This window comes from Larimichthys crocea, chromosome VII (genome assembly GCF_000972845.2).
Source record: "Larimichthys crocea isolate SSNF chromosome VII, L_crocea_2.0, whole genome shotgun sequence".
NCBI lineage: Eukaryota > Metazoa > Chordata > Actinopteri > Sciaenidae > Larimichthys > Larimichthys crocea.
In genome coordinates, this window is record NC_040017.1 from 20,317,410 (window position 1) to 20,330,112 (window position 12,703).

The 12,703-nt window shown below is 40.6% G+C and overlaps 2 protein-coding genes across 3 annotated transcripts; both read right to left on the reverse strand.

Moving 5' to 3' along the window:
- Positions 1-1,852: 1,852 nt before the first annotated feature.
- On the reverse strand, positions 1,853-5,828 carry aldoca (aldolase C, fructose-bisphosphate, a). 2 transcript variants are annotated; one of them, XM_010736693.3, is made up of 9 exons: positions 5,738-5,828; positions 4,482-4,612; positions 4,145-4,356; positions 4,001-4,055; positions 3,735-3,895; positions 3,575-3,658; positions 3,307-3,481; positions 3,028-3,227; positions 1,853-2,950 (listed from the first exon to the last, which is right to left on the reverse strand). In XM_010736693.3, the coding sequence occupies exons 1-9, from the start codon at positions 5,824-5,826 to the stop codon at positions 2,858-2,860; spliced, it is 1,200 nt and encodes a 399-aa protein (XP_010734995.3). In that variant the 5' UTR covers positions 5,827-5,828; the 3' UTR covers positions 1,853-2,857. The 2 variants fall into 2 exon arrangements, with proteins under 2 accessions (XP_010734995.3, XP_019133423.2); XM_019277878.2 differs by having other exon boundaries at positions 1,855-2,950; positions 4,482-4,615.
- A 2,020-nt stretch (positions 5,829-7,848) lies between these two features.
- rskra (ribosomal protein S6 kinase related a) lies at positions 7,849-11,472 on the reverse strand. Its single transcript, XM_027280376.1, has 11 exons — positions 11,305-11,472; positions 11,113-11,196; positions 10,962-11,030; positions 10,268-10,337; positions 9,746-9,853; positions 9,602-9,642; positions 9,496-9,523; positions 9,319-9,408; positions 8,994-9,082; positions 8,800-8,910; positions 7,849-8,711 (listed from the first exon to the last, which is right to left on the reverse strand). The coding sequence occupies exons 1-11, from the start codon at positions 11,470-11,472 to the stop codon at positions 8,403-8,405; spliced, it is 1,167 nt and encodes a 388-aa protein (XP_027136177.1). The 3' UTR covers positions 7,849-8,402.
- Between the last annotated feature and the right edge of the window lie 1,231 nt (positions 11,473-12,703).

Below are 12,703 nucleotides of genomic sequence, written 5' to 3' on the forward strand. Positions count from 1 at the left end.
AAATTATAATAATAATAATAATAATAATAATAATAATAATAATACATTTTATTTCTGCCACCCAAGGACACCTTACAATAAATAAAAGTAGACAGCAAATAACAGAAACAAAAGTATATCAAATTACAAGAATACAACAATAAAAACAGGTTAAAATAGGACAGTGCAATTGAATCAGATGGAAAAGGCTTTTTTTTAAACAGGTGGGTTTTAAGTGCAGACTTGAATTGTGAGAGTGAGTTGATGTTCCTTATGACGGGGGGTAAAGAGTTCCACAGCTGGGGAGTATATGTATAATAGAAGAAGAAGTATATAAAGACAGTATATAAATTATAATATATCAGTAATAACAGTACTAATACTATAATAAGCAGAGGAGAAGAGGTAGGAATATATAAGTGTACACTTCTTCCTACTCCTTTTTGTATGATGTATGATTTCATTTGCAGTGGTTAAGAGAAATTAACAATTAAGTTCCTGCAGGTACAGGTTTGACCTGTTTTCGTTTCCTTTTTTTCATTGTATATTTCTTCCCCTTTCTCTGTTTTATCTTATTTTTTTATTTTTTATTTTTTTTGGTGGCTTTTACATCAACAATCAATATTATATGAAAATATAATAATAAGAAACACAGAGAAATGTATAAAATAAGTAAATAATTAAATAAAAATACATAAATATGATGTAAAATAAATAATAATGAATAACTAAATAGGTGAAACATAAGATAAATAAATAAAATAGTAATAATAATAATAACCCACAGGTTTTTTCCTCCACAGTCTCTTCCACCTCCCAGCTAATATAAAAATCAGCAAAGACATGGTAATTATGCATAACTTTAAGTCTTAATATAATTTGGATTTGAATAATTTTATTTGTAGGGATCTTTCTATGCTTTTATTTGTATAGACAACCATCCCAACGCAGAGGAAGGTTCATCACAGCGTCTGCACCACCTCGGACCGCAGCGGATTATGAGGACAGCTGAAAAGACCATTAGGTCTCTGTTCCCTCTATAATGGACATCCACAACACGCACTGCTTTGGTGACCATCACATCTCTCCCACCTTTTTGTACAGGACGTCTGTGTTGTCCTACTAAAGTGTTCTGTAAAGTTGTGTCATCACTAATCTTCTTAATTATTCTGCAGGCAAAATATACGGGTTCAAAATAGAAGGGTTGAGGGGGTTCAGGGACCTTGGCGCCTTCCTTTGGAAGCGTTCCAGGCACATCCAGTCGATCCAACTCACCCCCAGGCAGACCCAGAACCCGCTGGAGGGACTATATAGCTCACCTGGCCTGGGAATCAAGCGGCAACCTCCATGGCTGTGAAATAAAGCCAATGCTGAATTGCCAAAAACTGCAGTTCCTCAAACGTCCACTTGAGGCTGGCTCCAGAAGTGAGTCAGTCCCTATAAGTCCCCATGTTAAAATGTCCAACTTCACAGCAGAAATAAACACATTTACAGCCTGGTACAAAAAACTGTTTTGGTCTCTATAGCTAATTACCCCGTTCATGACAACTGTACTGAGGATGAATTTTTATAGAATTCACATGTTCAAATTATATTAAGGCTTAAAGTTATGCAGAATTAACCGTGTGGCTGCTTTGATTGACAGGTAAGAGTTATTACAGATGTCTTGTTTGAGGAAACAGGCATCAGTTCCAGGTCCACTGATGATCCACGTCTTTGCCGATATCTATATATATTTAATCCATTCTTTTTTTGTCAGTGATAATACAAATACATTAAAGTTGAAATAGATCCAGTTTATTAATTTAAAAGTTAAAGCTTTCCTTTCAACAATTTGAATAAACATATCTTGTAAATGTATGCACTCCTTTATAATGACAGATGTCGCAGGTATCTTACTCATATTCATTCTCATTATTTCATAGAGTAAATAAAAACATTCTCATTGGATTGAATAGGCATCATCTTTGCATCCAGGATCCAGCCCTATAATCCCTCCATGTTTATAACTCTTGAAGTTTTGAAGTCAGCTTTCCGTAAATGTGTTGGAAACAAACATGTTGTCATGCTCATCACGTGTAAATAGTTCCTGCTGTCGTTTGTGATACTTGTGCTACGTGCAGAGTTTCTGTTTTTAGTTATGTTTCTCACTTTGCAGAACTTTTTGGTCAATTTGTTTTCTTAATTTATTCGTGCTTTGTGTATTTGCATGTTTTCTTATGTTGCAGATCGTTGTGCCTGAATTTAAAACAATAACACAAATATCCACACCAGACTGAACCTGAATACTGTTTTATTGTTTGAATGCTTACACATAAACTACATTTATCAGACTATTACACACACACTAGAGAATACTATTTGAAAATCACACTGTGCTGTAAGTTGCTGAGTGTGCTGACTGCTGCAGATTCAAATTAGCTTGAAGCTGGTGCGATATTTCTAATTGTGCACGGCCACTAATGAAACTAAACTGCACACACTCGCACACAGAGAGAAGCTCTGAAGACATACTTCCACTGAAGAGGAGCTGTATGTCAGAAATTCACTACTTACTAACTAACTTTAACTAACGTCAGTGCTCTGCAGCCAAAACGTGTGCCATGTTAGTATTTGTGATACTAAGCAGTAAATGTTGGAGTTAGTTACAAGAGCAGACTGTACATCCATAACAAAAGTAAAGCGTCTTTCATTGATTACATGCATTAGAAATATCCAAGGCCATGTTCTGATTGTCCTCATTTGTCAAGGCAAGAAAACACGTCAATTGTTTTCATGTAACGTCGTCATGAGTGTCAGAATCCCGAAGTAACCTAATTATTATGTTATAATAATGGAGGGGACACAATGATGATTGAAATGTGGCTTCTCAAACTATTCAGTATGCATAACAGGAACCATAGGAGCGCTGGCCAACGTCGCCGTAGTTATCACCGCCAGTGTATTTCCCCTGACATGCCAAGCTGTTCGCCTGTGGACAAAGAAGATATTAGGTCAGTGGATGAACATCATCATGATTTATGTTCAGATAATAAGAGACAGACAAACCTCTGCTCTCTTTATGAACTGCTCAGTAGCAACCTTCTCGTTCTCTTTATGTCCTCTCCAGGCTCTGAGCGCAGACGCCTGCAGGGCTCGGCCAAAGGAGAAGGTGAGGACCCAGGGTTTGGGCAGAGGGCAGTTGTTGATGGCATTGAGGTGGACAGAGGCCTCCTCTTCACTCTGACCGCCTGAGAGGAAAGCCACTCCTGTCGGGGAACGGTAAACACAATTTTAACTTTTCATTTCTATTTCTACAAATTCATGCGTACCCGTTTGAAATCTTACCCGTGACGGCTGGGGGAACAGTGCGACGTAAGGCGGTGATGGTCGCCATCGCAACCTCCTCTGGGGTGTACTTGGTGGAGCAGCTGTGTCCGGCAGTGACCATGTTGGGTTTGAGGAGAGTGCCTTCCAGGTAGACGTGGTGGTCGGACATGGCCTTGTACACTGCAGCCAGAACCTGAAGACAGTTTCACCAACGAGACAGACTTTTGTTACTTCCTATCTTCACTTCTTATTGTTGTAGTAACGCTGTCACGCAAAAGACACCCACCTTCTCAGTGATGTACTGGCTGCGTTTCAGATCATGATCTCCATCAGGCAAAATCTCTGGCTCTATGATGGGAACAATCCCATGCTGTCCAAGACAGAAGAGATCATCAGAACAATATATAGATGTACAGATGTTATACTAACCTATATAAAAGTCTGACCTGCTGACAGATACTGGAGTAGCGTGCAAGAACGTTTGCATTCTCTGTGATAGCCAGTTTGGATGGATTGGCGTCACTGATTTTCAGCACACAGCGCCACTTTGCAAAGACGGCTCCATCCTTTTTGTACTGTGCACAGCGCTCGGACAATCCATCCAGACCTGAGGAACAAGTTTAAAAACAGATCTTTGAATTTATTTTTATCTTCCTGTAGGCGATATGAGTCTATCAAGCTGTTAAATTCAAGCAAAGATGGCGAGTATGACCCTGTGTGGTGGTTTCTCCAGAAGTTCCAGCCAGGGGAACAACTCCTTTGTCGACCTGAGGAATAATTATGTTCATATATGATCAGAAATTCAACATATTGCCACAATGGTTAGTACGATTTGATACTTCTACAACTGCCACACCTTGATGCCGACCATGATGCCCCTGTCCCTGATCATTTTGACAAAGGGCACTCCGTTATCAGAGTGCTGGTACAGCGTCTCATGGAAGAAGATCACCCCACCAATGCATCCGTTGATGCGATCGTCTGCACTGAAGAGTATCTGCCGGTACTGTCTGCGGTTCTCCTCTGTGTTCTCCACTCCGACCTGGGCCAGCCGCTTAGCCATGCTGCCTGTGAGTAACACAAGTGATACAAGGTGGTTCATATCCAGAGTGTGAACTCTTTGGGCCGGGTGTGTGATTGTTCCAGTGCGCTACATGTTTTAAATAGTTAGGAAATTGAAGAGTGCTACAGACCTACTGACTCGTCTGCAGCCAGGATGCCCTTCCCTGGAGAAACTATGCGTAGAGCAGACTCATGTAGCTCCCTCTTCTGAGCCTCGGAGAGCGTCGGGGTCTGGTGCGTCATCCTGAGTGATTCTGATCCTCTACTAGAAGATGTGATGTTATGATTGTATTATTCACACATTAACAACCAAAGATTTTACATGGCAGTTGGTCTCCTCAGTTTCCAGATGTTTACACAGAGGTGATGAACAGAGCAGTAAACAGAGAAATGTTGTTTTTTGGTAAATGATATGCCAATTTTGAATTTGATGCTAGCAACACGTTTCAATAAAGTCTGAACAGGGTCGCGTTTACCGCTCTGTTCATCACCTCTTCATCTAACAACACTCAGGGGGAGACCAACTGTTTGTGTGTTTGAGGTCAAACTGTGTTTGTTTGGTTATTTTGATGCTTTCAGTCGAGCAGCTCCAAAACTGGGAAACATTTCCTTCAATGCAGACCTGAAAACTTCAGCCCGAGGTCTCTGCGAGTCCGTTTGGACTCAGTTCATGTTTTATTATTTATAAGCTAATTACTAAATTATGAGCATTGTGGTCTGTGTTGATTTACACAAACTTATGTCTTACATTTTAAACCGATGTAAAGGTCAAAAATATAAAATGAATCTTCCCCAGCTGTTTTTTGTATTACAGGTTTTATAAAATTTGATGTTTAAATATGCAAATGAGGCACCAAATCATTAAAAATGCACACGTTTGCATACATTTCCAGAGCGGCTAACAATGTGCATTCTTGCTTGTTCTCTGGTGTCGTAGTTTATCTTTCATAATGTGCCAAACACCTGTCAACAGGCTTTAAATTTCTCAAGTTGTGCTATTTTTTAATTAAACACATCATTACATTTTGCTTCTTAGACAGCATGCCAACTATTTTGGAAGATGTATTAACATAAGATCGAATTTGAATGTTAGTGTAGCACAAGAAAAACAGGCTCAAGAGTTGGGAAAGTTAAAATCACAGACAAATAAACTATTTTTTAACAGTTTAAATCGAGAAGTGAAGTTTTGGAGTTAACATAAAAGTTTGTGCTTTAAATTTAAATGAGATAAAATAAAAGTTAAACACTCATGAATTAAAGTTTCTAATTGTCCTGCTGACAGCTGCAAGTTAACAGTTAATAGCTTGATAAAAGTGTTTATCACCCACTGAAGCCAGTTACATAATCCTTTTAATTAAAAGAAGAGATGAGTAATAAAAGTTCTTACCTGACAGAAATCAAACGTGTCTCGTCCTCTGATGTGATGAACACTGACGGAGAGCTCTGGTTTGTATCCACCTCAAGTGTGTCACACATCATAAGCCAACACCCCTGGGCGGCGCTTACACACCCACCTTTGCCCCACATAAATGATCAGATTTTTGATGAATCATTGTTCTATTTAAATTTAGAGATGCAGGTTTAAGATATTTTTATGCTGATGTGCCCATTTTAGTCAGTCACTTTGTGTTTATAACTCATATAGTGCTTCTAAACCAGCAATGTTTGTGCAAATCAGATGTACATATCTAAGTTTTAACGCAACCATTTGGAGTCCTACTCCATATTCAGGCTGATTATGAGATAATAAATAATATATTCTGTCTCTGCTCCTATAGCAACCTAATTTAAGCGTTTAACCATACCCCTGTGACGTGCTATTTTTATTTTAATTAGTAAAAATGTGCCTTGAGGAAAGTTTCATGTCTCCTGACAATTCGGTCTTTACTCTCCAATTCACTTGGGTGTTTTAGTCTCAGAGCAATTCGTGCACTCAGTGGCTTTGGCTTTTTTTTTTCCATGAGCTTTAAACTGTAAAAAAATACGATGAAAGGTGTCAGAAATAGAAATTATTTCCAGGTTCCACTCAATGTAAATGAATTTGGTGATACAGACAAAATTAGACCAGAAAATTAGGTCAGCCTTTCTCTTTTTTTGTGAATTAAAAACAGTTATTTTATCTGCTGCACAGAAACATTTAATTATGCTTTTCTGCAAGCTAAAGCGGGACCATTTCTGTCTTTCAAATTTAGTCCTGATGAGCTGAAGGCATTGAGTTGTGTTGCAGTTTAAGCTACGTTCAGGAAAATGTATGTTCCTGTTGTATAATGTCACAATTTGGTTGGACTCAGTGGGACGACTCGCTTGAATTTCAGGAGACTCCTCTCTTCACTATTGTGGGTCAGTGTGCCTCTGAAACTAGATGTGGGTCACTGGACTGCCTGCCACTATACAGCCACAACACAGACATGGTGGACCTGTCTAAGACAAGGGCCTGAGAGGGAATTCAATGTCAGGAGGCAGCAGAGAGGAGGAGCCGGTGCACTCCCATTCAGGAGATACAGGTTTAAATAGATCTGGACTTCAAGAAGTACAGCAATTATATGTGGCTGGCTCCGCCGGGACACTGAGTTTTTTTCTCTGTTACCTAATTAAAAACATTTAATGATGATACTTTATCTGGTCCTCAATTTTCTGTCCTATTAAGGTTGTCCTCAATGGGTTTGTGAGCGCTCCTCTAAATGGGTCGGCCCAAGGCTGAAAGTTGGCCGTAATGTATCCAGGTACAACGTGAATATGATGACTGATTTAAGATGTTTTATGTAGTAAATACATCATTTGAATAAATTCAGAGGTTGTTGTTCTTTCTAAGTTTGAGGATGATTTCCTGGTTGTTAAAGCAACATAAAATAACACATTTTAAATCATGTTAATGACACACTGACGTGTAATCAGGTGATTGAAGTACGTCTGTCACTGCACAATATAAATTTGTGCTCCGGGTACGATCACGATGACATAAAATAGGATCATATTTTATGGAAATGTTTTCAACTTTTCCCCTCTGACGTCCTCCTGAACTCTTGTTGAGTTTCCTGATGGACATTAAAGTAAACGGCTGCAAGTTATAGCTGCTGTTAGCCAATGTTAGCTCAGTTTGTTAGCCGGGCTGCCTGGACTGTGGACTCAGAGTACCGCGGGAGTGTTAGTGTTTGGACCAGAAGAAGAGGAGGTTCCTCTTCCTGCAGAACATTGGCTGCAGGACTACAGTCGGTAACACACACAAAATATAAAACCCAGTCCAGAAGGTGACACATTCATCATTCGCAGTCAGCTTCTGTATTCAGGTCTCTTACTTCACAAGGGCAATGTAACCGGGCTCAGCAGCCTCTATGGATATAATGACAGAGACGCAAAGACCAAAGGTGACGTTGATGGAGGAGTGTGAGCGAGCAAGAAGCTGCCGGACAAGAGTAAATCTGGGACTGACTTTTAGTCGTTGGTGAGAGCTTGGTGAAGTAAAAGACAGATGCCGAGCGGAGTACAAAATGTGTGCTTACAAGTTTAATTTCAAAGTTTAAGGATAAACAGCTCAAAGTGATTTTAATAGTGTTATACCTGACTCGTTGAAGAGCATAATAAAGAGGGAGGCCCACACAGAAACCATTTAAATGAACGAAAAATTAAATTAATTTCAAGCAAACCATGCTGTTAAATCAGCAGTCAGTACAGTGTGTGGGTGTTGAGTGCTCACTTAAACTGTGTGTAACGTGAATCAACAACCAAACCAAATCAAAGTGGGCACTTGAAAGGTGTCAGCCATTCATGTCAGGTCATCTTGAGATGACCTAGCTTATAAAGGTGACATCAATCAACCAATGAGGTAGGACGGATCAAACCACCAAGAAGACCTGAAAGATAACACAGACAAACCAACATAACACAGTATTAAGGCTACAATACTAAAAACAAACAGTTATATAGTGACAGCAACAAATATGTAGCAGGAAATTAGTTGTAGGATGACAGAAGGTAACACACAGAGGAAAAAACACTGTCAAAATATTAAATCCAGTCCAGGAGGTGGTAAATATTCATCATTTAGTCTGTATTCAGGTCTCGTGCTTTGCAAGTCTGCTCCGTGGTTGGAGTCTGGTCCACACAGGTGTAGTAGTAGGTGACAGTTCAGTGGGATTTATAGGAGAATGAAGGATCTTATCACAGTCAAAGCTATTAAAATAATCCAATGAAAGGCCTCTCCTCGCTTTGGCCGCCCAATCAGGATGAGCCCTGAGCTGGAGGATGACGTCAACAGGTGTCTTCTGAAGGATGAGAGAGTCGAACGAGGAGCCACGAAAGAAGGGTTGCATCTTGAAACACTCCAGGTTACGAAGCCGGTTCGCTGGATTTTTGCACAAAAGCTGCACGGACAAAAACAAACAGACAAATATGACACATGAGAGGGATCACAGGGTTTGAAACAGAGAGAGGAGAATCATATTTACAAACCTCAGTGAGCAGTAAGATCAGAGCAGAGCTGAAGGTCTTAGGTAGGAGGTAATGAAAGTCTTTGACCTTGTTCAACATGGTGCTGTGGTCCGGCTCTGCAGGGACTGGAAACTGCAAAATACAAACCACACCGAACAATATTAAACACAGAACCACATGGAGAGCTAATAAATAGTGAGTTTATGTGCCTTCACCTCTCCGGTCACAAGCGAAAACAACATGACACCAAGAGACCACCAGTCAGCGGCGTGGTTGTACGGACCTCCACCTAAAACTTCTGGAGCTGTTCAGACAAAACCGGGACAAAAAGATCAACATGAAAAAATTAAAAACTGCAGCATAAAAAGCCCAAAGCAATAATATGTAAAGTGCACCACAGGTGCATGGCATTCATAACTGGGTCAGCTGAATCAAATGAGAGCAAAACACAGGTGGGGTTCTGCACACAAACGACACTTCCCTTCAAGCAAGAACACTCTCTCGTGTCATTTATAGAAAAATGAAACCAAAAAATCTCACCCATGTATTGGATCGTCCCACATATCGTGAACGCTCTTCCTCCTCGTTTCAGCCGCAGGGAGAGTCCGAAATCAGACAGGCGAAGGTGACCTGAATGAAAACACACGCTGAGGCTGAATCTACACGACGTTTGTTGACTGCATGAAGCGGAAAATGTGTTTAGGTGTTTAGCAGTACCTCGATCACTTAAAAGAATGTTCTCCATCTGAAAAATACAGATCAATTATTATCATAAAGAATCACAAATACAGGATAAATACATCACATATTAAAAAAATCATACCTTTACATCTCTGTGCATGATCCCTAAGTCATGCAGGAATCCTAGAAATAACAAACAAAAGACAGAAAGAGAAAAACGAGTTTTAAACCCTGTTTTATGTGCATGTGCTGAACGCTTAATGTTGAAAGTGTGACTGGCACTAACCCAGCGCACTGCCCAGCTCTGCAGCAAAGAGACGAACCTCATCCTCCCCAAACTGGCCTTTAAGTAACCAGTAGGTGTGCAAGTCTCCAACGCTACAGTAGTCACACACTGCAGAGGACGACACACAAAGACACACACTGCTGAGTTAACACAGGACGGCATGCTCCGATATAAAATATTAGAAAAAAAAGGACACCATAAAAAGGACTCATCATGTTGCTGGGAAAGGAAGGAGGAAGGTTGAATAAAGTCAAAAACATGCAAGCTTCTGGCTTATCTCCTGTTTATCCTGCAGGAACTTTAAAATTTAATATAAATTTATGATCATGGCTGATAAAAAAAACTGGGAACACATGCAGGCAGCTGCAGCCACACTGGGCTCTACCCAACACTCTCATTAGATGGCAGTGTACCTCTTCAATAACCACCACTGAGATTTGTGAGGATGCAGCAGTTCGACTGCAAGAGAAAAACTCAAAGAAGGGAAGGAGGGAAGAGCTGTGTCACTTATTATTAACTCACTAATGAAGAGATGGCGCTGTGTCTGCCAGCTGTCCTGCAGACTGTGGATAAATGGGTGTTTGAGCTGCCGCTGCAATGCAACAGTCGACACACACAAACACACAGTGGATTTAACAATGAGAGATGGGCAGATGATGCCTTGAAAATTTAAATTTGATTGTGGCTCTACAAACACTCAAACACACGTACTCCAGGACTGTGGGGGCGTGTCCTCAGGGTGGCCTCAGTGTGTCATCAAGCCAGGTTTGAGTGTGTTTTTAAACTACAAAGTTTGTTACAGTCTAAAATAGATGATGATGTTAATGTAACAATCATTCAAACAACAGTAAAGTGGAGCGATACATGTAGTTAAAAGTCTTAAAGTGCTGTTACGCTCTATATCATGTAACGACTCTTGTCAAGTCAGGAGTAACTGTTGTATAATTTGTTTTATTGTTAAGAAATATCACCTTTTCTCGAGTGTGTAAGTTGAGCTATTATTGATTAACCTGCTGATTATCTTAATTAATCATTCAGTCTGTGAAATGTCAGAAAGTAGAGAAAATATACTCATGAGAGTCCAAACAAATGTCCCAAGATTGCTTGTTTTATCTGTCCAACACTCAAACTCCCCACAGTTTACTATCATATACAATAAAAAGCAATAAATATAGGAGTAGTATAGTAACTTTGATCAAGTTTGATGGCGTGATACCTGAATGATAACTTCTTCTTTCGACTGCTCCACCACTCCATGCTTCAAAATCTCTGACTTTGCTAGAACCTGCAAAACGATGAAAATGATTACACGAAAATGATTCTATGTTTTTATATAACGTTGCTATGACTGTTATGGCTGAACTAACCTTCACGGCAAACATCTTGTCTTTGAAAACGTCCCTCACTTTCAGGATGGGTCCATATGAGCCTTTGGCTATGAAGCCCAGGATCTGTGAGCACAGAAGGACAGTCATCTCAGTGTTTCTGCTTTTTTTTTTAACTCTGTTGAACAGTTGAGGTGCAGAGTACCTGGAAATGGTCTCTTCCAGGGAATCTACAATGTGGGAACTCAGGCAGAAAGACAGAGATGAAAGTGGGAAGAGCTCTCTCTTTGTCTGACGTCTCAGCCGTGTCCTCTGGAGGCAGCAGTACTTCAGGCGATCTGCCCTCCGGTCTGACAGGCTGACAAAATACAGCTGAGTGTCTATGAGTGACCGAGGCCCCATCGTTTGGCGGGAACCCATGACTGAGTCGACGCTGAGCAGGGGGTCCCTCTCTCTAGATGATAAAAGATAATGATGCTTTATGATCAGGATGGAGTAAGTACATTTACCCAAATTATAAACATTATGTCCATAAAGTTGACGTTAGAAGCAGGAAAAATGGACAAGCGACACTGACAAAGGCAGAGCAACTCCAAAACTGCAGCTCTTGTTGGGTGTTTCCAGTCTGCAGTGGTCAGTCCCTATCAAAGGTGGTCTAAGCTAGGAAAAGAAGCCCCAACAAGAGCTACTCTTGTAGGCAATGGCCTCTTTCAGCTGGATAATGCGCCCTGTCACGAAGCAAACATGGTTCAGGAATGGTTTGAGGAACACAACAACTAGGTCAAGGTGTTCACATTGGCCTCTGATGAGTGGAAGTTCTGGACAAACAACTTCAATCCTAGTCAGATGCCCGAACCATCTCAGCTGGCTCTGTTTGATGTGAAGGAGCAGTGACTCTACTCCAGCTTCCTCTAGATGTCTGAGCTCCTCGCTCTATCCCTAAGGCGAAGCTCAGCCACTCAGTGGAGAAAGCCAATTTCAACCATTTCGGTATCAGCAATCTTTCAGTCACTACCCAAAGCTCATGACCATAGAACGTAGATGGACTGGACAGGAAGATGGAGAGCTTCAAGTCTGATTCCATGGAGGCCTCAGCTCGCAATTCATAGGACTTAAAGGACCCGCTGCTAACGTCTTGGTGCCAGATACCACAGCACACTTTCAGAGGTTTAATAGAATCCATGCCACGATGGGTCAGGGATGTTTTGGCAGCAAAAGGAAGACCTGTGCAAGGTTAGGCAGGTGGTCTGATCTGTGTATTTTACTTGACAAAGCTAAAAAATACAGAACTTTAATCACATTGCAACAACTTTGACTGATCTGAATGATCTACTTCTTTCCTCAGCAAACAGACTTTGACAATCAATTTACTTCTCTAAAGATTTAATATCAAAACTGGATTTAAAGCACATAACGCAAAAGTATTTGCAAAAATGACATTTTTTTTTCAGCACTTACAGTATCTGAAGCTGCAGCCACTTCTGTCAGTGCTGCACACAACCAAACATCTATTGACCCTCATGCTGCTGGTAGGATGGAAGGTCACTGATCACTTAACAGCTAATCAATACTTCTATTTCTGACACTTTGATGCAGTGGACGGGACAAACACGAACATTGTGGAACATCTTGG